At 44.0% G+C, this 23977-nt stretch overlaps 1 protein-coding gene across 9 annotated transcripts in view; it reads left to right on the forward strand.

Annotated features, from left to right (window-relative positions):
* NADK2 (NAD kinase 2, mitochondrial) overlaps window positions 1-23977 on the forward strand; it is an 88227-nt gene that overhangs the window by 4176 nt on the left and 60074 nt on the right. For all 9 annotated transcript variants that reach the window (XR_009461157.1, XR_009461158.1, XM_059725223.1 and 6 more), the window contains exons 2-4: window positions 20940-21028; window positions 21854-21942; window positions 23831-23912. Coding sequence is in view for 7 of the 9 variants with exons in the window: in XM_059725223.1 (XP_059581206.1) it covers window positions 20940-21028; window positions 21854-21942; window positions 23831-23912 (260 nt within the window). In the remaining 2 variants the exon portion in view is untranslated. The remainder of the gene's footprint in view (window positions 1-20939; window positions 21029-21853; window positions 21943-23830; window positions 23913-23977) is intronic.

A 23977-nucleotide genomic window follows, 5' to 3' on the forward strand; every position in this document is an offset into this window, starting at 1 on the left:
TGGCTCTTCCTGATTTTTTTTTTTTTTTTTTTTTTTTTTTTTCTTCCCCCTTAAGCCTGAGCAAGCTGACAGATCTTGGGTAATTGCTGAGGCAACCTTTGTAAAGCCCTAAGAAACTGGAACCCTTAAAGCACAGAAGAGTAGAAATATCTTTTCTTAGTGTATCACTTTTAGTAGGCATTGTGTTTAGTCTATTAAATGGAAGTAACTTTAAGGTGGATAGATAGATATCTGCTTTACTTATTTCTGTTAGATGTTTGAGCAGGGAGCGATCGTTTAACCTGGAGTAGTACTTGATGACTTGGGACACAACCATTACTGTTTGTGACCCCTTTTGAAGTGTGCCTTTACAAGGACATCCCTTCCCTTGCCAGAGTGCTTTTGTTGACTCATCTGTCTCATCTAAAAAATCTATGGTTGTTTTTCGTGTGTTTAATGTTCTAGCTGAACAACTTTCCAGGGTCACAGTTTGGGATAGGTCACTTTTAAATAGAGAAACATTCAGCTTTGGTCAACCAGAGACAGTTTGCCCATTTTTTTTTATTTTTTTTTTATTTATTTTTTTTTTTTCCTGTAGCTAAACTGGGTGGAAGGGCAGAGTTTTGGATAGAAATGTATTTTATGAGAGCTGCTCTCTTCTTTGGTAGTCTGTTATGGAAATCCAGAAGGTACTGCTATGTTCTTAGTAGCTAACTTAATGACCCCATCCTCCCTTTGACCACTTCATTTATTGTCCAGAGAGCAAAATTGTTTGGGAAGGCCTTTCAAACTTACTGCTTTTTCAAGGGAGTTCTTTGTAAAGAACACTTAAACACTGTATTTTCAGTGTTTATAGCGGTATTCTTCCCCTCACAGGGGCATGAATGCTTAGGATACCAAAGGACATGTCTGCATGTGTGCTTTAATGCTCATTAGCCTATTTTAATGTGCTTAAAGCATCACTGAAAAAGTGCTCTTTAGTTAATGTGCATTAAGACAGGCTAATGCACATTTTCCTAGTACCTCACAATGGAGGTACTAGATATAATGTTCTTAAATGAAAGCGTGTTAACACATTTGTAGATGCACCCAAAGAGACTTGGCCCACAAATAGAAACAAAGTATTTGTTCTTGCTTTTCATTTCTGTTAATGTTTAAATGCTTTTTCTTTCACAGATTTAGGCATGTGCCTAGTTTTGCATGATGTGAGTTTTTAGCTTTGTTAAGCTTGTGTGTCTTAGAGGATCCAGGATGAAAGATTTAGCCTACTTCATTTTCTAGGATCCCATTCCTTGCTTTTTCTTCCTGGTAGGGGAGAATTGTGAAGACCAAATATATTTGTCAACACCTTTTTGTAAACTGTGCACTACTAGTGCTTTGTAATTCCTCATCCCCTTCCCTGTTGGAGGGACAGGTGCCTCCCCACTGCCCGTGCTACCCGGCTGCAGTCCCAGCACCGAGACACCTTCCCCAAAACCCCCCCTGACCTCCACAGACCCCTGACAGTCCCCAATCCCTGGCCTTCGAACCTCCACCTCCCACACACTTAACTGGATCCAGACTGTTCCCACCACTCTGCCTGGCTGTATGTGGACCATGTGCTTGAGCGTGCACATGTAAGTGGTGCCTTCTGCCTCCAATTACCCTTCCCTCTCCCCACAGCCCCAAGCAGGCTGGAAGGCTGCCAGCCTGCAAGGGGAAACCCACTGTTTCCTGAGATTTTTCTCCTTTTAAAGAGGAAAATCTGCATTTTTCTCTTCAAATGAGAAAATCCATGTTTTTTTTTTCCCAACAGATGGGAAAACCCAGATCCCTGGTAGTTATTCTAAGGTTTGTATATCACATAATTATAACCAGGGTAGATTTGATTAAAATCAAATACATTTTAATCATGATTTTAAATTACTGGTCAAGAAGCCTCAATTTAATCATTGTTTTCTACAAAAAGTACATTCTTTTTGTTTGATATCCTTTATTCGTTTAACTTCTTGAAACTGCACTTTTAGAGAGGTAAGGGCTTCAACTCAGTACATACACTTGCAGAGAGACAAGAAGGCTGAAGGGCAGGTAATCAGGTCTGTTATCTTTCATCTCCATATACTGCTTTTAACAAGGATGTTATCTCTGCGGACACAAATCCACAGTTTGAGAACTGAAACTAAGCATCACAGATCTTCTAGACTGAGCACTGAGTCCCATTGGGTAGAGGGGTTTTCTTTAATTGTTACTAATTTATAGAGGAGCCTTTGAGAACCCCATAAGATTGGGCTCCTAATATAGTCCATGGCCTGTTGTGACCGATTCATAAAACTTTTCTAAAAAAGTTACGTGAATATATTGTTTCAAATAGTATATCATTAGAAGTAATAATCCCTATTCTATGATATCTTTGATCTTTAATATATCTTAAATTAAAACTATATATAGGTTTTTTTAAAAGCATCTAAAATATGATTAGATTAAAAAACTTCTGATTAAAGTAAAAAAACTAACAATTTTTTTAATTAAAAAAAATTGGTTTTTTTTATTTTATTTATTTATTTATTTTTTTATCCACCGTGGGTTGCCCTCAGTAATTGACCCACACTTTCCCTGATCTTCCTCTTGTTACCGACATACTTGTAGAAACCCTTCTTGTTCCCCTTCACATCGCTTGCTAGCTGCAACTCCAGTTGCACTTTGGCCGTCCTGACTTCACCCCTGCATGCCCAGGCAGTGTTCTTATTCTCCTCCCTATTAATTTGTCCAAGCTTCCACTTTTAAGCTTGCTTTATGTGACTTAGTTTCCTGAAGAGTTCCCTGCTGTGCCATTGGGATGGCTTGTTCCTGCACTCTTACTAAAGCTTCTTTAAAATACAGCCAGCTCTTCTAGACTCTTCTCTCCCTCAGACTGGTTTGCCAGGGGATTCTGCCCAGTTCCCTGAGCAAGTCAGTCTTCTTTTCTGAAGTCCAGGGTCCTTCCTATGCTGCTGTCCATCCTTCCCTTTCCTCAGGATACTGAGCTCAGTCTCTTCATGGTCGCTGCTGCCCAAGTTGCCATCCACTACTACATTCCCCACCAATTCTTCCCTGTTTGTGAGCAGCAGGTTAAGAAGAGCATGGCCTCTACTTGGCTGCTCTAGCACTTGCACCAGGAAGTTGTCCCCAAAGCTTTCCAAAAACTTCCTGTATTGCCTATGCACTGCTGTATTGCCCTCCTGGCAGATGTCAGGGTGATATAGTACTCATGTACCTGGGCCTATGATCGGGGAAACTTCTGCTAGCTGTTGGAAGAAAGCCTCATCTGCCACGTCGTTCTGGTCTGGTGGCCTATAGCAGATCCCACCACAACATCACCCTTGTTACTCTCCCCTCTGACCCTAACTCGGAGGCTTGCAACAGGCCTATCTCCAGTTTCGTACTGGAGCTCTGAGCAATCATACAGCTCTTTATTTAAAAGAGCAACTCTTCCTTTTCCCTGCCTGTCCTTCCTGAACAGTGTCATGGATGGATACAAACTGCTCCAGTTATGCGAGCTCCCACCAAGTCTCTCTTATTCCAATCACATCATAGTTCTGGGATTGTGCAGGGACTTCCAGTTCTTCCTGCTTGTTTCCCAGGCTCCGTGCATTTGTGTACGGGCACCTGAGGGAACTCATTGATTGTCCTGATTTCTCAGGAAGAATGTGAACACCTCCCCTGATGTCCCCTTCTACTTGTTCTTCCTCCAGGTCACCCACTTACGTCAGGGCTTTGGTCTCCATCCCCCGGTGAACCTAGTTTAAAAGCCCTCCTCAGTAGGTTAGTGAGCTTGTCTGCGAAGATGCTTTCCCTCTCCATCAGGTGGATCCCATCTCTTCCTAGCAATCCTTCTTGGAACAACAGCCCATGGTTAAATAAGTCAAATCCCTCATGGTGATACCACCTGTGTAGCCAGGCATTGATCTGCAGGATGCATTTGCTTCTTGCGCGAGCCCTTTCCCTTAACCAGATGTATCGAAGAGAACAGGAGCTGAGCCCCCGACTCCCTCACCCTGGCACCCAGAGCCCTGTAGTAACTTTTGATCTGCTCAGGGTCTCCCCTGGCAGTATCATTAGTGCGCACACGGATGAGCAGCATAGGGTAGTAGTCAGAGGGCCTGGATGAGTCTTGGTGATCCCTCTGTGACATCTCGGATCTGGGCTCTGGCTCCAAATGCACAGTGGCAGTCTCCCTTCACTCCTTACACAGATCTGGGAGGCACATGCCTCCCCCAGGGGTGTGCGCAGCAGTGGGAGCTGCCCCGCTGCAACTCCCAGATGAGCCACAGCTCTGTCCTGTGCCCCTTCTGTGCAGCACCTGCCTCAGCCCCGCTCCCTTCCTCACCACGGAAGGGTCCTCAGTCTGTGCCTCCTCACACCCCTTACCCTGAATAGACTTCCCAGCTGGATGCCGCTCTCCAAGCTGCTAGGTTGTATCATTGCAATCTGATCAGTATTGGCCTGTATGGCTGGTTAATAATTGGCCATTGGTGGTGGCCTAAAAAATCTTTATTGATGCACCCCTACCCCAAAGGGTTCTTTTTTCCCTGCTTCCTTGCACCAAGCTAAAAGTCTGTCCCTTCAAAGGGGGGCAGCAGACTGGCCTGCAAATTGCTTGCCCTGTTTGCTGCCCCTGTTCGCTGACCTAAAACGTTATGACCTAAAACATTTTAACTTTCAGGGTTCCCCACGTGTCTTAATTTACTAGGCTGACACTTACATTTTAGTCTAATCCACAGAAATACTGCACTTCTGGTTCCTTCTGAAACCATTCTTGTTGCTGCCAAGATTGGAGATCTACTAGAACAACTCAAATTGCAGAACAGATACTTCACTGAAGTTTGAGTTCCTCAAATCTGTGCAAATATTCACTCTGCTGCTTCAGCCTTTACATTGTAATTTATTTTAGAAAGGAACTTTAGGTGCCTCGTGCTTCGGCCATTTGTGAACCAGGCATTCAGCTGAACAGAAGGTCATGTGCACAACCCAAACACATTGGTTTCTAGATGGATTCTAGGGGTCTTGAGGCAGGTACTTGAGTGTTTCTGTGTGGAGACAGTAGACTCTGAAACCTGAAATAATTTTTTTTTTTTTTAAATAGATTAAAACACAAGTACAGAAAAGCTTAAGTCTGAAACTTCATAGTGAAAAAATCTCACCCACCTGTGGCACCCCTGTAACTCACTAGCCATGGACCAGTTTGGGACAAAACATGCATTTCAGGGCTCTTAATGGATCCTGACAGCTCTGAAATTTGGAAGTGTCCTGGGAAATTCAGAATAGTTGGTTTCCTTACTCAAAGGTCATGCTTTTTTTTTTTTTTTTTAGACATCTGACTTAAGTATGTTGCTCTCCTCTAGATTCTCTCCAGTTGCTCCACATCTTCCTTAAAATGTGTTGTCCAAAACTGTATAACCTTTTCTAGTTGAGCTGTCTTTATTAGACAAATCTATGTCAGATGAGTAGTGGAAAGTTTCTTTCGTGTATCTTGCCCATGATGCTCCTGCTTATACGTCTCGGAACACTGTTGACTTTTTTCGCAACAGTGTGACCTTGTTGATTCATGTGCTTTTTGTGACCATAACCCCTAGATCCTTCTTTTCAGAGCTGCTGCCTAGCCAGTTTGTAGAGTTGATGATTCCTGGTCACTTTGAATTCTGTGCTTATGCCCATCCCTATTTGGTACCTTCTCTAAATTTAATAAGTGTACTCTTTTTTTTTTTTCCCCATCATCCAAGTCATGAATGAATATTTTTGAATAGAACCAGACCTGGGACAGACCCTGTGGAGTTCAGCTGCAATCCCACCCAGGCAGATGAGCAAGTTGGAGTTGCACAAAATCATTTTCTTACAATTAATAGGAAACGGGGAATACCCAAGAAAGTGGTAATTGTCCATTGCTCCTTCCTTACTGCATGGTGAGGGTTTAATCTTGAATGAAACCAAGGCTAAGTTGTCTCAGTTTAGCTTTCTTTAAAATGGGGCATTCGCAGGTACAAAGACAGTTACTACAGATCACCTGAGATGCACTAAGTCCTTAATGTCTCTTAATTATAGGCACAAGGGCCAAATCGGAGCTGACAGAGATTTGGGGGGCATACAATTCTGCTTATAATTTCCTTTACTAGGTTGAGACACTCCCAATTTGAGAATTGCTGCCCTAGACCATGTTTCACTAGCTTGCTTAAACAAATGTCATGTATGATAGTGTCACAAGTCTTACTAAAACAAAAATATATCTAGAGTGACCGTACTTCCTGGTGCGGCTGGGTCACTCCAGGAGTCAAAAGTCCCAGGTCAGAGTCCGACGGGGAGGTGCAGCAGCATGGTGCACCAGGCAAGCACTGCTGCTGCTGTGCAGGATCAAGGCCATGCTACAAGAGAGTGGAGTGGTGCCTGCTCTAGTCCACCCACCTTGTTCCCCCACAGCAGCAGAGGTGCCTACCTGCCTGGTGCACCATGCTGCTCTGCCTCTCTGCCAGAGTCTGGCCTAGGACTTCTGATCAACCAGCTGGGAATGGGCTGCAGAATTCTGTGGTGTCCTGGCCAAACTGAGACACGTGGTCAGTCTAAGTATATCCCAACTATTGTTTCTTCCCTATCCATAGGACCTATTTCCCTGTCAAGTTTTGTGATATAACTGGTTTCTGACAAATCCATATTGATTTTAACTTGCTGGTTTATCTTCTTGCTGTGTACAGATTTGTTTATTTGTTCCTGTATCTTTCTGCGGATTGAAATTTAGGCTGAATAATAATTTCTAATAAAGAATACAAAACCAGTACAGTCAAACATTCACTAATAGCACATGCAATACCTTGATAATACCACAGCATAGGGGCTGATAGGGGCCTACACTAGTTAACAGACTTAACAGTAACTGTAGTTGGACATGAGGTGGCATCTGCTAGTCTTTTGGTTTCCTTGTGAAGAATGGTGCCACCATGCTTAATTTGGAGGAACTATGATTTGCATCCTATTCTTGTGCATTTTGTGAGTTTCTGTAATGCCCACCTGTAACCTAAGAAAGGACATGCAAAATATTAAAATACAATCTTAAAAATGATGTACAAACAGAATGGAGGATAAACTATTGTACAAAGAAGTAGGGTGAGGTCTTCATTCCTTTTAGACCCCACCCCGTGTGCCACTGTACCTGCATGTCACACTTCTATTTATTTTTTTGTCTTTTGTGACTTTCCCAAACATTTTTAAAAGTTATGCTGTGCCATCAGAATTAATGCAATATGATGTAATGTAATTATGAAGTAAATTGGACTCATTGGATCATGGGCAAGCCGCATTCAGGCTCTAGCAGTACCTTAGATTCCTGGATGCTAGGTAGGCACCTGAAAAGTCTATTTTAAAGTTATATTTTTTAAAATACATTTTTATCACCATATATCTTTACACATATTTCTTTAACAAGGCAAATTAGTTTGCCAATAAATTGTATGATAACTTGAAATATCATTTGATAATTGTGGGGGTTTTTTTTAGCAATTAGCATATCTAGCAGAAATCAGTTAAGTTATTGACATTATATAGCTGACAGTGACAAAAACATTGAGATTTCTTTTGTATTGTTATATGTGGAAGTTGATCTTGAAAGTTGTGATATTAAGTGGAGTGTGATGTCAGTAGGTGTGGTATTATCTGGGTTTGACTGTATGCTCCTATCTTAGTCTTACATTGCTTGAAAAGTGAAGTACCTGCCTCCTCTGTAGAATCAGAATGTTGGCTGTTGTAGTTCCCCCGCTTTCCCCTTGGCAGGTTAGGACGTTAGGTCTGTGTCAGGGTTGATCGTTATCTTACGAGTTTAGATCATGGGGTGGCAATATTTTTGGCCAGTGTGCCAAACACCGTGCGCCCCCCCCCCCCCCCCCCCCCTGCAACCTTGACTTGTAAGATGTTGGCATGCCAGCGGCAGATGGCGAGGGGCCCGATCCTTGTTGTGACAGCACAGCGGTGGCCTCTTCCCCCCATTGTTTGTCCTGAGGTGCATGTGTAGCTGCTGTCAGCAACAAGCCAGGCTGGGGCTCTGTGGACCCTGGTGCAGCTGCTTGCAGCTTGCCTGCCACCTGCTACAGCTGGCCCAGGCTCTGGGCAGGCCTTTGCTGCCTACCACTGAGTCTGGGATGCTTGCAGCAGGTGGCAGAGGGGCTGCCTAGGCAGCTACACCAGGGTCTGTAGAGCCCTACTCTGGCTTGTTGCTGATGGCAGGTGCACATGTGCCTTTGTGAACTTCAGGGAAAGGTCCAGGGCCGCACTGCCACAAGGATCGGACCCCTCATGGCTCCCATGCAGATACCCTGAGGCACATGTTTCAAGCAAAATACCTTCAACATGTCATGCTCTGGCACACGTGCTGGGGGTTGTCAACCCCTGGTTTAAATTATGGGTTTATGCAAAATGGTTTGAATAGGGATGTTCTTGCCTCAAGCAGGGTGTTGAGCTAGATAACCTCTGGAGGTCCCTTCCATCTCTACTTCTCTCTGATTTTAACAACTTCTAAAAATTTTAGACATACATTTTTAAAATCATTATCATATGCTCTGCTCTTAAAACATATTGCTTTGCTTTGATTCAGTAGTTTTCAGTAATATGAAAACATTAGCCAGCCATTAGGCTCCAGTATCTAAAGATTAGGACTAAACTTGTGGTCTGTGTTGATTTGTTTTTTCTGTATTTTCACTTTTTAAAGTAAAGTTTTTAACCTTTTGGAGCAAACTTTAACTTTTAGCACTTGATTTTAAAAGTTTTTTTTATGTAGTTAAGACTCATTTGCTCATGTGCATTATGTTTGACCAGTTAAAAGCCACTTTCAGCAATGAGCAGTTTTAAGCAACTCAATAATTATTAACTATGAGACTAGCTGTCAAATAGTTTTGATTTAACTTATAGCTGATAGATTTATGTATTCAGTCCCTCCTTAAGTAAAGGTACAATGACTTCCTACACACCCATATAAAATGCTGCCAATGCTACAAGAAGCACTGATTTAACATGCAGCCTCTTGTAAGGAGACAGATATGATTAGGGGATTGAGTCGCATAGTATTGGCTTGTGCTAAATGACGGCTTTATATGAATCAGAACTCATGGCAGAGGTGATATCTTTTATTAGACCAACTAGATGTTTGCAAAAAAAAATTTTGCAAGCTTTTGGGCGCACACACCCTTCCCCAGGCATAGGAGAAATTTTACAATATTTGCAAAGTGGAAATGAAAACTCATATTTCACAGGAGAGCTGAAGGTGTTGTAAGATAGGCTCAGATAAAAGTTGGAAGAGTCTATTTACCTCTATCTGGTGTCAAGCAGGATGTTGAATTATGTGTCCTTCTAGTTATGATATTTCATATTTCACAGGAGCGTGGGATGATGGATGCTTTCCTGGGCAAGGAATTTCTCTTGTATTGAGGCAGCTTTGAGGTCTGTGAACTTGCAGCTCTAGCTGGAACAATAGGCAGGAGCCAGGGTGTCAGCTCTCAGCTTTTATATGATGTATTTCATGCACATGTTTGTATAAAATACGTTAATGTATTTAATAACATGCAATACATTTATCATTAGAATATTAAATAAACGTATATTAAATAAAAACTTGATTGCGTTGCTCCTGAAGTTCTCAGGCTGCTTTCCAGATTCAAATTGGCCATGCATTCTTGGTTGTGTATGATGATCCATGCCTACCCTGGACTGCAAATTAGGTTCTAAATACTTAAAACAATGTTTATGCAAATGAACAGAGCTCTGAATAGAAGGGACAAAAAAGCTAGTACTGTGAACAGCAAAATAATTCATGGGGAGAAGGGGACCAGACCCAGAAATGCCAAAGGCTAGGCTTGAACTCTTAAATATGCCTGAGGAAAAATTGGACACTTCGAAGTAAAGAATAATCATAGCTAGCAGACGCTGTCATATGAAGAGTAACTAAGGTGTTAGGGAAGTTTCGCTCATGCGCGCTCGCTTGTTCTCGCTCTGCATTTTTATGTTGTCTGTACTACTAAAGCGTATAGAATTCTAGTTACGTTAACAGGTATCACTAAATTAAGATGCCTTTAACTTGCTGATGACAATTTTTTTAAAGTAAAATGACTACCCAAAGCAGAGTTGGTTCAAAATCTCATTCCTTAGACCAGTAGGGGCCAACCTTTTTTGGTAAGCATGCCACAAACTAGCCCTGCACTCTCCCCAAGTGCTGCTCTGATCTCCTTCCCCAGCTTGATCTGCTGCTTTGCTTTTTCCTCCCTTCTTAGATTTGCTGCTTTTGCTTCTTGCCTGAAAATCTATGAAATAATAGACACTAGGGGCTGGAAGGGACCTCGCAAGGTCAAGTCCAGTCCTACTGCCATAGGCAGGAAGTATGCTGGGTTCAAATGATCCCAGCAAATAAGCATTCAAACGTTTTTTGGTGGTGTTTTTTTTTTTTTTTTTTGTTTTTTTGAATGAGTCCAAAGTGTAGGTGCTTGCACCACCTCTGGGGGGAGTCTGTTCCAGACCCTGGATACTCGAACTGTAAAGGAAGTTTTTTCCAGTCTAAACTGGGCTTCCAGCAGTTTGTGGACATTAGACCTTGTTGTCCCTTGGGGAGCCCTGGTGAACAACTGTTCTCCCAGTCCCCTCCCCCCTTATGTACTTATAAACTGCCACCAAATTTCCCCGAGTCTTCTCTTCTCCAGGCTGGAGTCCCATGTCCCTCAGCCGCTCCTTGTAAGGCTTGCTCTCTTTCCTTTGATTGTGCAGGTGGCTCTCCTTTGGACCCTCTCAAGCTTATCCACATCCCTCTTGAAGTGGGGGGGCCCAAAACTGGATGCGTTATTCCAGCTGTGGCCTCGCTAAGGCCGAGTAAAGCGAGAGGGTGACGTCCCTGGTTTTGCTTGAGATGCATCGGTGAATGCATGCCAGAGTTTGGTTTGCTTTGCCGGCCATGGCATTGCATTGTGACTTATATTCATCTTGTGGTCAGTCAAGACCCCCAAGTCTCTTTTGGTCATGGTGCTAGCAAGTGTAGCACTATCAAGACTATAAGTATGATGCTGGTTTTTCCTTTCAAGGAACTCTGCACTTCTCTACATTGAATAGCATCAGGTTTTGGTCTGCCCACCATGTGACCCTGTCCATATCGGCCTGTATCCCCAGCCTGTTCTCCAGTGTGACTGCCTTCCCCCATAGTTTAGTGTCATCTGCAAATTTTTTGTCAGTCTGCATCTGATGCCCAAATCCAGATGGTTAATGAAGATGTTGTGGGGTACTGGCCCAAGTACTGAGCCCTGAGGGACACCACTGGTCACCATGCACCATGTTGGTTTGCTCCCATCAGCTGTTTATTCTTTGGGCCTGACCCCAGAGCCAGTTTCATGGCCGTTGGACCGTGAGATGGTCGAGGCAGTAGTTTCCTAGTTTAATCATGAGGACATCATGGGAGACCCAAGTCAAAGGTTTCCTTGAAATCCACATATGACATCAACTTTGTCTCCTGTGTCCAGGCATTGAGTCTCCTGGTCATAGGAGACAAGGTTGGTCAGGCATGACCTTCTAGCAATAAAGCCATGTTGGCTGGCACTCAGAAAGTTGCCTTCCATTAGCCCAGGCTTCTCCAACATACAGCCCGTAGGCCACCATGGAGCCCACCAAGGCATCTTCTGAGGCCCATAGTGCTGCGACAGGAAACGAAAGTAAACACTGTTTACTTTTGTTCCTACCCCTTCTCCCTCCTCCAGCCCCTCAGCAGTTTCCTAATGGCTGGGGAAGGGACAAGGTTCCCACACGCACCACATCAGCTTGACAATGCCGACGCAGTGCATGTGGGAAGAGGAGTAGCCATGTGCCTCTCAGGACAGGATGAGCCCAGCCGGAGCAGCAGGGGGCTCAGCTGCACTTTCCCCCTACCTGCGCCGGTCAGTCCTGAGAAGCACACAGCTCTGCCTCTGCTGGCTAGTGCCGACCCGGGCGGGTCTGTCCCATCTGGAGCAGCCTGCAGCTGAAGCCGGATTCCTATGTGCTGCTGGGGATGGGAGGAGGCTGGCCAGGTAGGCACCAGCCACCAGAAGTGGCGGCGGAGCCATGTGCCACTCGGGACTGACCGGTGCAGGCAGGGGGAAAATGCAGCTGAGCCCCTGCCGCTCTGGCCGGGCTTGTCCTGTCCTGAGTGGCACATGGCTTCGCCGCCGCTTCTGCTGGCCTGTGCAGACCCGGCCGCGCTCCTCCCGTCTCCAGCAGCACATGAGAGGCCAGCTTCGTCCGCATGCTGCTCTAGATGGGATGGACCCAGCTGGGTCAGCACCGGCCAGGAAAAGTGGCATGCAGCTGAAGCTGGCCTCTCATGTGCTGCTGGGGATGGCCAGGTCTGCACCGGCCAGCAGAAACAGTGGCAGAGCCATGTGCTGTTCTGGGACGGGCTGGGCCCGGCCAGAGTGGCAGGAGCTCAGCTGCATTTTCCCCCTGCCTGCACCGGTCAGTCCCGAGCAGCACATGGCTCTGTCTCTGCTTCTGCTGGCTGGTGCTGACCTGGCCAGCCTCCTTCTGTCCCCAGCAGCACGTGGGAAGCCAGCACGGGGGGGGGGGGGGGGGGGGGGCCTTGGCAGGCAGGGTCCTGGCGTGACCTTTGTGGGGCGAGGTGACGGGAGCCGGTGTCTGCTGGACCCCGCGTTCCAGGCTCGCAGCGCCGAGGCCACCAGGGCTGCGTGCGCGGGCAGCTGGGCACCACGGTGAGCGGGGCCATGCGGGCAGGTGAGTGAGGGGCTGCGGTGCAGCGGCCGCCTTGCTCCAGCCCCCGTCAGGCAGCGCCGGCTCGTGGGGCTGTGCTGCTCGGGAGATGGAGATGTGGAGCTATTTATTTCTCCCCTTCAGTCTCTGGGGCAGTAGCTGGCTGGATGCAGAATGGGTCCCTTCTGCCCCTACCCACCAGCAACTACCATGAACCTTTCAGTAACAGGCAGGTGTAGTAGGGCTACACAAGCAGTCTTTTTGGCCCAGGACAGAGGGTGTTTGAATATGGCTCGCCAGCCCACTGGGTGATGAAAAGTTCATGATCCGACCCCACATTCAAAAAGGTTGGACACCCCTACATTAGCCTGTTGCTGTTATTTGCTACTGTGCTGCCTGTCCTGTTCCCTACCTGCCACATACCACACAGAGGCTGCCCATGCCACTTGTGGCACCTCTTGTGGTCTAAGATCAATGGGCTAAGGTCAAGGTCTGTTGCCCAGGCTGAGATGGATTTGAATGGCATTGTGTAGTGGAGGATGCAGCCCTTTCCAATGCACTGTAGATGGGACACCCTATGAGTCTTGTAATTGGCTTCCCAGTGGCCAGCTTCCAGTGGAAGGATCTCAGCTACACGACTACTTTATGGAAATGGGGGACTCCTCCCTAGCTTGCTCTTGTGACTGTTAGCCAAGGGCAAGTGAGACTCAGGGGGCATCCCAACCCCAAGCCTCCAGGCTTGGGCTTGCATGTAGGATGCCCACCAGTAGATTTGGGAGTATCTGAAGCCCCAAGCTGAGAAGTCTGGGGTAGAGGATATATGCCTGTTGTAGTGCCACATATGGTGTTTGAACAATTGAGTTTTGCTCATTCAAAAGGATTCGGAACTGATTTGGCTAATTTGACCTGGAATGGAAATTTTTTTCCCAAAGAATCCCCAAACTTTACCATGAGTTGGCCTCTCCTATTTTGGACTTAAATTTTACAGAAAAGAAAATTCCTGCATTTTGTGGGTCTGTCAAAATAATATTGCTGGGTATTAGACCGCTAATTAACTTGTGTAATGCTTACATCAGGGGTTGGCAAACCCCAATATATATGCCAAGCATGGCACGTGAGGCCATTTTGCTCGGCACACCACGGCCAGCCCTGACTCTGGGTAGCTGCTGCCAGCAACAGAGCCTGGGCTGCTCCCGGCAGGGCTTGCATCATCCCAGCTGCCTGCTGGGAGCAGCCTGGGCTCCTGGCTTGCAGCAGCTACCCAGAGCTGAGGCCGGCTGTAGCCAGGAGGCTTCAAACAGCTGTGCCGGGCTCTGGCATCAGCTCTGTACTGGTGCATGGACCCATGCATCGGAGCAGGTGGTGGGGGAGGGGCCTGAGGCAAAGCAGCCCTGGTCTCTTCCCCCCCCCCCCCCCCCCCCGGCTCCCAGGACAGAGGTGATGGCAGGCTTTTGGAGCCTGGAGCAGCTGTTTGTAGCCAGCCTGGCCTCTGGGCAGCGTGAGCAAGCAGTGGGCAGGCTGCAAACAGCTGTGCCGGGCTCTACAGCTCCGGCATCAGCTCCATGCTGGCACTGACTGCGTGCTCACCTTGGAGCAGACAGCAGGGCAGTGCAGGCCGCCCTGAGGTGCCTGTGCAGTCGCAGCCAGTACCGAGACGCGGGTGCATGCACCACTACGGAGCTGATGCTGGGGTTCCAGAGTCCAGCACAGCTGTTTGGAGCCTTCTGGCAGCAGCCAGCCTTGGCTCTGGGTAGCTGCTGGGAGCAGCCCAGGCTTCAGCAGCTACCCAGAGCCAGTGTAGCTGCTGACAGCCACAGAGCCTGGGCTGGGGGCAGGGGCACAAGCAGGGCATCCTCCCATGTACCCCTTGTCCTCATTTTGTTTTTCTGCCATGCCAGCAGTCTGGCACCTTCCAAGGTAGGCATTGTGGTGTTTTTTGGCTCTCTGGCCAAAAAAACGTTGCCTACCCCTGCTTACATGCATATTTTATCAGAAGGATCCAGTGAATAGAAGATTAGTGCTGTAACCTTATCTAAACCTTGTTTAACAGTAGTGCTTTCTAGAGGTCAAAGTATCTTTCCTGTAGCTTCAGTAATAAAACATTTCAGTTTAAAAACTTTAAAATCAAAATAATGGTTTCTTTCTATAGTAAGTGCTTCTGTATTTTAAAAGTTTTTCTCCGTTGCCATATGGTTCCATTGTACAGACTGTATCTATTTTCCAGCTTTTAGATTTCCATCAGGATGTTGTTTTTCTGTGAAGTTATTAATCTCTATACCTGTCAGGAGTTTTGTTTACCATTTCTTTTTTTTCCCCAAGAACTTATTGCTCCTACAGAAGCAACCAGACAGTCTGCTGAGGCTTTAACTATCAACTGCTTCAAAAGGGAGCTTAAGACCATTTGTTCCCTTAAATGATGCACATGTTTACTAAGAAAAAGTGTGGCTAAAATGTCTCTTAATTCCTCACTGCCTTTCTTACTTCTGAATATGTTCTGAGCACAGGGTTTGCTAAACAGCATCCAGGAAGTCTGTGACTTCGCTGTGATTAGAGCAGAGATCAAGACTTCCATTGTTTGTTTCTTCAGGAGAAAACCATGCTTACTTAATCCTTATGCTCATTAAGGTCCAGTTTAAAAAAAAAAAAAAAAAAAAAATCTAGTTCGGATTTTTTTTTTTTAGTTTTTATCACCATAATAAAAAAAGAGTCAGAAAGAAAATAAGTAATATACAGGGGATACTCAAAGAGACTAAATAAAGAAATCTATCTTGTGTAAGGTCTGTCCTTTTTATATTTAGCATATAACCTCTTGAGCCATCAAGTGCTGTCCTCTGCTGTCACAGGTGACAACATGTATAATCAGTTTACAACCTGATCCAGCTCCTCCTAAAAGCAGTTGGCTTTATGTTCCCTTAGTCCTATGGAAGGCTGTTCCAGAACCTCACTGCTCTGATGGTCAGAAGCCTCCTAATTTTCAATCTAAATGTATTTATGACCAATTTACATATATTTATTTCATGACCAACATCTCCTCCCTCTCTATGGTATTTACCTTGTTTTATAGATTGCTGGATTCAAGTGAGTGGAGCTTCAGATTAACATATTTTGAGCTTTGTTCTAGTTTTTGTGCAGTCATACTGTTGTGCTCTAAACTGGCACAAAGTCATATTTGTTCCTATGTGTATATAAAATTCATTCCCTCTGACACCAGTTTCTCCTTTTAGAAAACAATGAGGTTTATACCAGTAACATAATGTTGAGCTGTTGGCATATATCACTGTTCCTCAGCCTTTTTATATCTGGGGTACGCTCTTTTTTTTTTTTTTTTTTCTAGAATAAAATTGGTGGCAGGCACTCTTCACTCTGTAATATGTAAGACTTACGCAGAGGGGCCCACCGCTTTGGCCTCATGGCCTGGATGAGCAGTGCCAGATCAGTTCCTGGGACTTATCCCAATCCTTCTATAAGGAACTTGGAAATATGGCAGACGGAGTTGTGTGGGGAGGTGTTAATTACCAGCATGGGGAGCCTCATGGGCTGGATCTAAAGTCTCACTTTTTATAACACACTTCCGAGGCACACTAGTGTGCTGAGGCATACACTTTGGGAATCACGGGCATATGCATCCAGTCCCCCAGCCTTTCTTTGTGCTGTGGTCCGTGTGCCAGTCAGCTTTCAGTCTGGTTGAGGACGGAACCAGACCGGTCCACCATTGACAGCTGGACAGGGCGTGCCACGTCCCAGGAAGTCCCCGTTAGTTTTATCCGTCTCCCAGCCAACAGGCACACTTAGCTCAACTCCCTGCTGCAGAGGGGTGCTTTTTCTGTGCAAAATTCCATTCATCTTTCAAATTATTGCCTAACCGTTTCACTTAACTTATCTGATGTGTCCCATTTGTCTTTCTGGGAGATTGCTGTCTGAGCTGTGCTTCACTTCTGGGGTGTTGGCAGTATTTGGTACCTTGCAGGCATCAGGTAGAGAGCTAGGCTAAGAGACCTTACTTTCACCTTTTGGCTTTCTCCTACTTTACCCCCATAATCTGGGACCTCAGTACAGAGCTGTGGCTAAGATGGTATTCCTCTCCTAGCTCAGGCTGGGCAGGATCATAGAATCCTAGAAAAATGAGGGTTGGAAGGGACCTCAGGAGGTCATCTAGTCCAACCCCCTGCTCAAAGCAGGACCAGCCCCAACTAGATCATCCCAGTCAAACCTTTGTCTTAAAAATCTCCCAGGATGGAGAGACTACAACCTCTCTGGGTAACCTGTTCCAATGCTTCACTATCCTCCTACTGAGAGGTTTTTTGTTTTTTTTTCTTAATATCTAACCTAAACTTCCCTTGCTCAACCCTGTCTCTTCAGCAGGAGAAGTCAGATTGGAAGTGCCTACTTATTCAAGCAGCTTCTTAATAGATTTTAGGGAGTGATGCCACAAAATGTGTTACAGACAGAAAATCATCAATCTGTCCTTAGAGGTATGTCCCCAATGGCAGAGCTTGGCTGTCTCCCTCTGGGGAAGCACTGGACACAGCGTGGGCCCTGCCAGTGCTGGTGTAGTAAAGGGGTCTTTACTACTTAAAAAGTCTTAATTTATGAAGTCCTTTTCCCTGCTCACCTCTAAGCTCACCATGACAGATTAATTCAGAAAAGGCTGATGCAAACCTCTGTGCAGTTTCTTTTGGAGGCACATAATTAGGGAATTTTCCTCAGGGAAGGAAGCCTAGCTGTCCAAGTTGGAGAAAGGGGATTGTATCTTCTTTTGGAGAGAGGGAAGGGGATTTATTTCTTCTATCCTCATATTTGATCCCTTTGAGTTTGTTTTACTTTATATGAACTTCAGTGTGGCATGATTTTGTGTAATCCACTTACCATGGTCAGGACCTTTTGTGGGCAATGTTGAAATCTGTAGCTATTTAGATGAACTTCCTAGGTGTATATTTTTAGATTGACTTGAAACGTTAAGTGGTATGGAGTAACAGACTGAGGTTCTGATGTAAGATAGATGACAAATGTACAAATATTGCTTCTTGATGGACTGTTTTTTGTTTGTTTGTTTTTTAAGTAGTGTAATGGTACTTAACCACTTGTTAAGACAATGTTCTCTTCAGTGTAACGTTTGGTAGTCAGCTGAGTTCTGATTTTATTTGGTGATTCTAACTCATTGGGCCAGTCTTTTTATTAGCAGGTGTGCTACAGATTATCCCCTCACTTTGATCCCCTTTCCCTGCCCCATTTGCTACATTACTTTCTGCTTCCTGCCCTGTCTACTACTGTACCCTCCCTCATCTACATGCCACACAGAGGCTACCTATGCCATCTATAGCACCTTTTGCCACAGGTTGGCCACCCTGTCCTAATTGGTTTACAATAGTTTCAGATTACCTTTTGGTAAGGAATTGCTCACCCTAAAGTAAAATACATGGTGAGCTTACCTTTGAGTGCTTGTTCATGTGTCTGTTTCATCTCCGATGTCCAGGGGCCTAGAGAGCACAGATTTTGCTAGCAGCACATCTTTGATTGACACATGTACTGGTCTGAAGTGAAATGGTCTGGAAACAAATGGCAGGCAAGTTTAGTAGTTTAGTCCCAGGGCTGACGGATGATGCACTGCCAAATAGAGTGAGGTCTAGAGGATCTTCTCAGGATCTGGCTGCTGGCTCCAGATGCCACATAGCCCTTTTCTATGGTGCTTGCTTCCATTCTCCTTTAATAAAGAATGACCTTATTAGAATCTATGGGGCCCATATAAGAAGCCCATTCATAGCATCTGAGAAAGTATGTTGTTGCCTATGAAAGCTCATGTCTCTTTGAACTAGTTGGTCTCTGAGATGCCACCTTGTCCTACTTTCTGCCTTACTTCAAACTAACGTGTCTATTTACCTTCATGAGGCCCATATGACAGGCTTTGTTTTAGATTGCATGGTTTAGGGCTTTGTCTGTATTGAGAGTTGTCTGTATTGAGACTCCTTAAGGCCACCCAAAAGCCCACCTACTTACACTGCATGCTTATTAATTCAATTCCTGGCAGCAGTCCAACTCAACTTTGGAAGCCGACTTGCTGGATATGGGATTACAGCTGCTACCTTTTGCCTCCTAGTCCTTTTCTTAGTCTCTTCAGTTAATGTGGAACGGAACTTCAGTGCATGAAGTCTGCCAACAGCAACCCTACACTTTCCTGTTGTTGACTTCTGTGCCTAGCTTGCTTGCTCTATTGACCAGATGTAGAGATTGATGTGGAAGGAGAGGCATAGTCCATCGTTCATGAAAAAGGCTTGGTTCCACAAATCAAAGCTGCCCATGATGCTTTTGTACAAGGCATGTTTAGAGATGAACAAGGACTTATGTACCGGGTAATAACAACAATATAATATAAAGTTCAAGCCCAAATCCTGGTGCGAGCAGTAACGCAAGACAATCTTCTAGTTTTTCTAGATTGCCTTGTATGGGAGATGAAGTGATGCACTTTCCATTCACTGCTAAAGTGGATCTCTGTATCTGACCTCATGGACTAGAGGAGCATGCTCACCTGGAGTCCAGGCAGGATTCTTTTAAATGACCTCACCATTGATTTTTATGTTCCAGACAGCAGTATAGGGCTCTATTCATACCTTTACTAACCTACAAGGTTCCAGGCCCCCATAAGCCTAGTTAGTATTCTACTTAGAGTTGCCTTCAGTGGCATACACATAGGGACAAGCACTCCAAGCAAGATAAGTTTAGGGAAATGGACAGCCAGTGTAATATTTGGAGTTTAACATGAATTCCCCTATTTTCTGCCCTTCTCTGCTTTGGATTTCTTAAATGTTCTGGGGATATGCGGAAGAAAAGAAACCCACGTGGTGCTTGGTTCTGCATCACCCTCTGCAACCTTGAATTGGTGCACAAAAATCATTGGGGCATGTGTGTGGACTGAATGCTAACTGCCAGCAAGACTTCCCGCTGCTGCAGCATGTGTGGACCCTGTGCGTGCCATGGTGTGGAATACATATCTAAGTAATGCCTCTTAGATCTCCCTTTACTGCATGGATAAGCAACTTTTCTTTGTATGCCTGTGAAGTGACTAGGGAGGGAGTGAATGACAGGCTCCATAGTATACTGTCACTGTAGACTTGCTATTCATTCTGAATTACGGTAGTTTCTGAAGACCCTGATCAAACTTTGGGTCTCTTTTTTTTTTTTTTTTTTAGACCCAATGCAAACACAGTGGCAGCCCTATCCCAAAAGGCATACAGTCTAAAGAGAGGAAATAAAGGAAAGGTGAAAATAATATTGTTATTAATAGATGCAGGAAATAAGGCCTAGAGATGGAGTGACATGACCAAAGCTCACACAGGAAGCTAGTGACGGGGTGAAAATTGAAGTTTGATTTCTTGATCCAGTTGCTCATCATGAGTTCCCTTCCTTTCACCAGTTGAATCCTTTTCTCCACCGTTTCAGAGGGGGTTGAAATTAAGTTTTCCTTGTAAAAATCCCTGTTTTTTCCAGCAGAGATGAGTATTAGACTGCAACTGTTAACCTGTACCAAGAACAAGATCACCTAAAGTAGTCTAGAAAAAACTATGCAGAGTATCCCAGGAATAAATATCAAAAGCAGTGAGTAGTTTGTTCGTAAAGAATGGGTGCTTTTTCATGCAGGAAGCAAGTGTTATCCATGATGCTATTGGGTAACATTCTATCTTAGCTCAGACATTTGATGCCCATCAATAACAAGGATAGGGTTGTGGGGCTGCTTTTTCAGACTCGTTATTTTGTAGCTCTGCACTGGCATTGACTCTTCCAAGTTTCACATACTCTCCACCAATACCACTCTGGCTCAGTCTCTAGATATGCTTATGCTGCAGTCAGAGCTGACCTACAGCTTGTATAGCTGTACCTACACTACCTGTGCACACACTGGCTTTGCTAATGGCAGAGCCTGTACTTGGGTTTTGCAGCTTGCACTCTGGGCTAGGTCATTTGAAGTTGGCTGGGACATGTCCACATAGTCAAATATGTGTAAATTAGTGATTCTCAACCAGAGTGATGGAGTGTCCTGGGATCTGGGGTGCTGTGGTATCCTTTAAAGGGTGCTGCTGAAGTATGAGAAGATATGCAGATAAGTCCAAAAAGATTGAAAACTACTGGCTTAGATACTTTATATGAGCATGAGGTTGTATCATTTCTCATTTATGTTTTCCTTACCTAGTAACCTGAGATGGCTAGCTGTTTCAAGATCATTCTTTTTTCTTTTTTTTTTTTTTTTTTTTTTTTTACAGCTGGCACTGAAGGGATCTAACTACAGTGGACTACTGGAGCGACATCATATTCATACAAAAAATGTGGAGCATGTTGTAGACAGTTTACGGTAAGTATAAAGATTTAAGAATGATGGGGAAATTTTTTTTTATTATTTATTTTTACAATATGAAGTAACTTTTTATTAACGATATCTGGCATACAAAAGCTTGTTCTTCCTATCTCTGTGAATTCCTGCAGAGATCAGCCAAGCGAGCTGATAAAGTTGACATGCAGAATGGCAAAGATCGTTCCTACCAGGCCTGCAGCATGTTGGCAGCATGTGCTTGCTATACTTTGGGACTCTCTTGTTTTTTTTTGTTGATGTGCTTGTTGCTGTAGACTGCATTTTACAGCCCTGATCAAGTAGATGATCTAAACTAAGATAGACAGCACTTCAGTGTAATATATGCTACTTAAGCAAAACATAGGTTAATTTGTAGGCAGTGCAAATAATGGTTTCTGTGTGGAAATCCTGGGAGGCTCTGGAAGGGAAGCATTTTAAACCTTTTCAGTAAAGTTGTGACTCTGTGGTTTGAGTAAGTACATGGAGTGTGTGTATTTCCTGGCTAGCGCAATCAAAAAAACTACTATGCATAACAGTAGAACAAGTTGTGAAACATCTTTCACGAAACTGACTTTTTTATAATATAGGTGTGTAGTGAACCATTTTTAAACAGATATATCAGATCTCTCAGGACAGTAAATGAATTATTAAATGCACAGAGTTAGTGCACACTAAGTTGGACACTTCAGAAAACATTTTTGCAATATTATTAATAAATTAAATATCAGCGTAACTAACTTATCCTTTAAGAACTACATTTCATATCCCCATGAAAACTTGAACTGACATGTTCTTTGTTCTTCATCACACTTTCTCTGCCCTTTTTAGGAATGAGAGGATTGAGGTCCGCCTTGTTAAGCGTCGCGAATATAATGAAGAGACAGCTCAGTGGGCAGATGCTGTTATATCAGCCGGAGGTATTCATTTTTGTGGGGAAAGGTGTCGTGGATTTAAGAGAATGGTAATCTCTGTTATGAAGCATTATGAAGAGTTTGATTGCTTCATGCTTTGTAGGGTAGTCAGTGCATTTTTTTGGATAAAACTCTTAAAAGTAATCTGGGGAAAAATTAAGTGATATGACCTATCATCTTTTTCTTGTGCTTCAGCTCAATAGTTTTTTGGTTGTTTTACATGCTTTAGAGAAGCTAATGATATAAGGTGACATGATCTAAACTGTAGGATTGGACATACTCAACTCATGTAAAAAAACGATAGTGTGTTTTGAAGCATCCTTATCTTGTAGTTAAGTGTGTGGGGTGAAGATTAGCACTTTCTCCTACTTGTTCCTTCTTTCTCCTCTCCTGCCCTCCCAAATTTTTTGCTCACTTTCACATTCATCTGTTTGGTTTAAGCATTTAACCAGATGCACTTACCAGAATGGTAAACCTGCCAGCTAAAAGGTTGATGAGAAGTAGTAGGATTCCAGTGTCCTAATGCAAAGCCAATACCCTAACTGCTGGGCTGCCTCTTGGGGTACAGTCTCTTGAGGGAACTTTGGGGATTTTGTGTTTTATGTTAGACTTTGGCTAGCAGATGTTTGTAAAAATCCAGAGAGCTCCCAATCCCACTCTTGTATGAAGTAGGAAAGAACATTCTTTCCCTTCTTGCTCCTTCCCCTATTCAGAATTTCTTGATGGTTGTACATGTGATGTGGTCTCTGCTTCTGTACTGTTTTTAAAGCTGCAGCAGGGAATATTCTGATTCCTTTTGGTTTCATTGCTGCCTATGGGATTCTGAATAACAATAATGAAAACAAGTGGATTTTGGTCGCTTGTTATTTTGTTGCAGTCTGCTCACAGTACTACTAGATCTGTCTGCGGTGTCTTTGAGTCTGTATTGGCCTACCCTTATTCCAGTTACAAAATGGTAGAAGTATGTATTTAAACAAGAAGTATTTGGACTTGAGACATGGCTCATTGAAACCCATGTTATTTGGGAGCGTTTAAGGCCTTCTACTGAATAATGACTGGAAGCCACAGTTGGGGAAAAAATATATGTATGTTTGGTCTTGGTATGTATGTATGCCTCAAATACTATTTCTGAAGTATGTGATAGATGGTCAGAATTGCATCACATTTCCATATACATTTCCATTTTGTGCCAGTATAGTTCTGGTACAAAAATAGCAAGAAGTACTTTTTTTTTTTTTTCCCTCCCTTTAAATGATTATAGCAAGAATGGGTTGGGGTTTTTTTATTTTTCCTGTGTACCAGTTTTCATTAACATACAAAAGCTTCCACAGATGCTAGTCTTAGATTTGCACAAAACAAAAATAACTGCCTGGCTATGTACAACTATCACATAAGTTGGTGTTTTTAGTGCTAGCTCCTGTAAACTTTGGATTTTTACTGTGCTTCTAAATTAATTTTGTCTCGGCGGTATCCAGGTTTAAAGACTAAATAAACACTTTAGATGCAGAGGTAGGTGTAGGTTGTAGCCATGTTGGTCTAAGGACATAGGCAGACAAGGTTCTTTGGGTGAATCTGATATCTTTTTATTAGACCAAATTAAAAGGTCAGAAAATTTTTTTTAGCAAGCTTTTGGGTTTAAAAACCCTCTGTCAAGCTGAGGAAGTCTCTGCAGTTGGTGTGTCCTCTTCATTCCATCAAGAAAGTGCGCACTTAAATGCGAGTGCATTTTTCAGTTTTACTTCTGTCTTACCATTGTTAATGCCTAGGTAAAAGCACTTGAAAACCGATTGCAGCACTGCAATTGTGTACCTGAGACTCAGTTTACTATGGAGTGTTTGAACATTGTTCAGTAAAAGTAAAGCCAGTTTTTCATGCCTTTTATTTTTCTCCGTAGGTGATGGCACAATGTTGCTGGCTGCCAGTAAAGTATTTGACAGATGTAAGCCAGTTATTGGAGTAAACACTGATCCAGAAAGGTAAGAATAACACATTTGGGAAAACAGTAATTTTACTTAAAGTCAACCACAATATGAATTTGTGC

This window comes from Alligator mississippiensis, chromosome 3, assembly GCF_030867095.1.
Source record: "Alligator mississippiensis isolate rAllMis1 chromosome 3, rAllMis1, whole genome shotgun sequence".
NCBI lineage: Eukaryota > Metazoa > Chordata > Crocodylia > Alligatoridae > Alligator > Alligator mississippiensis.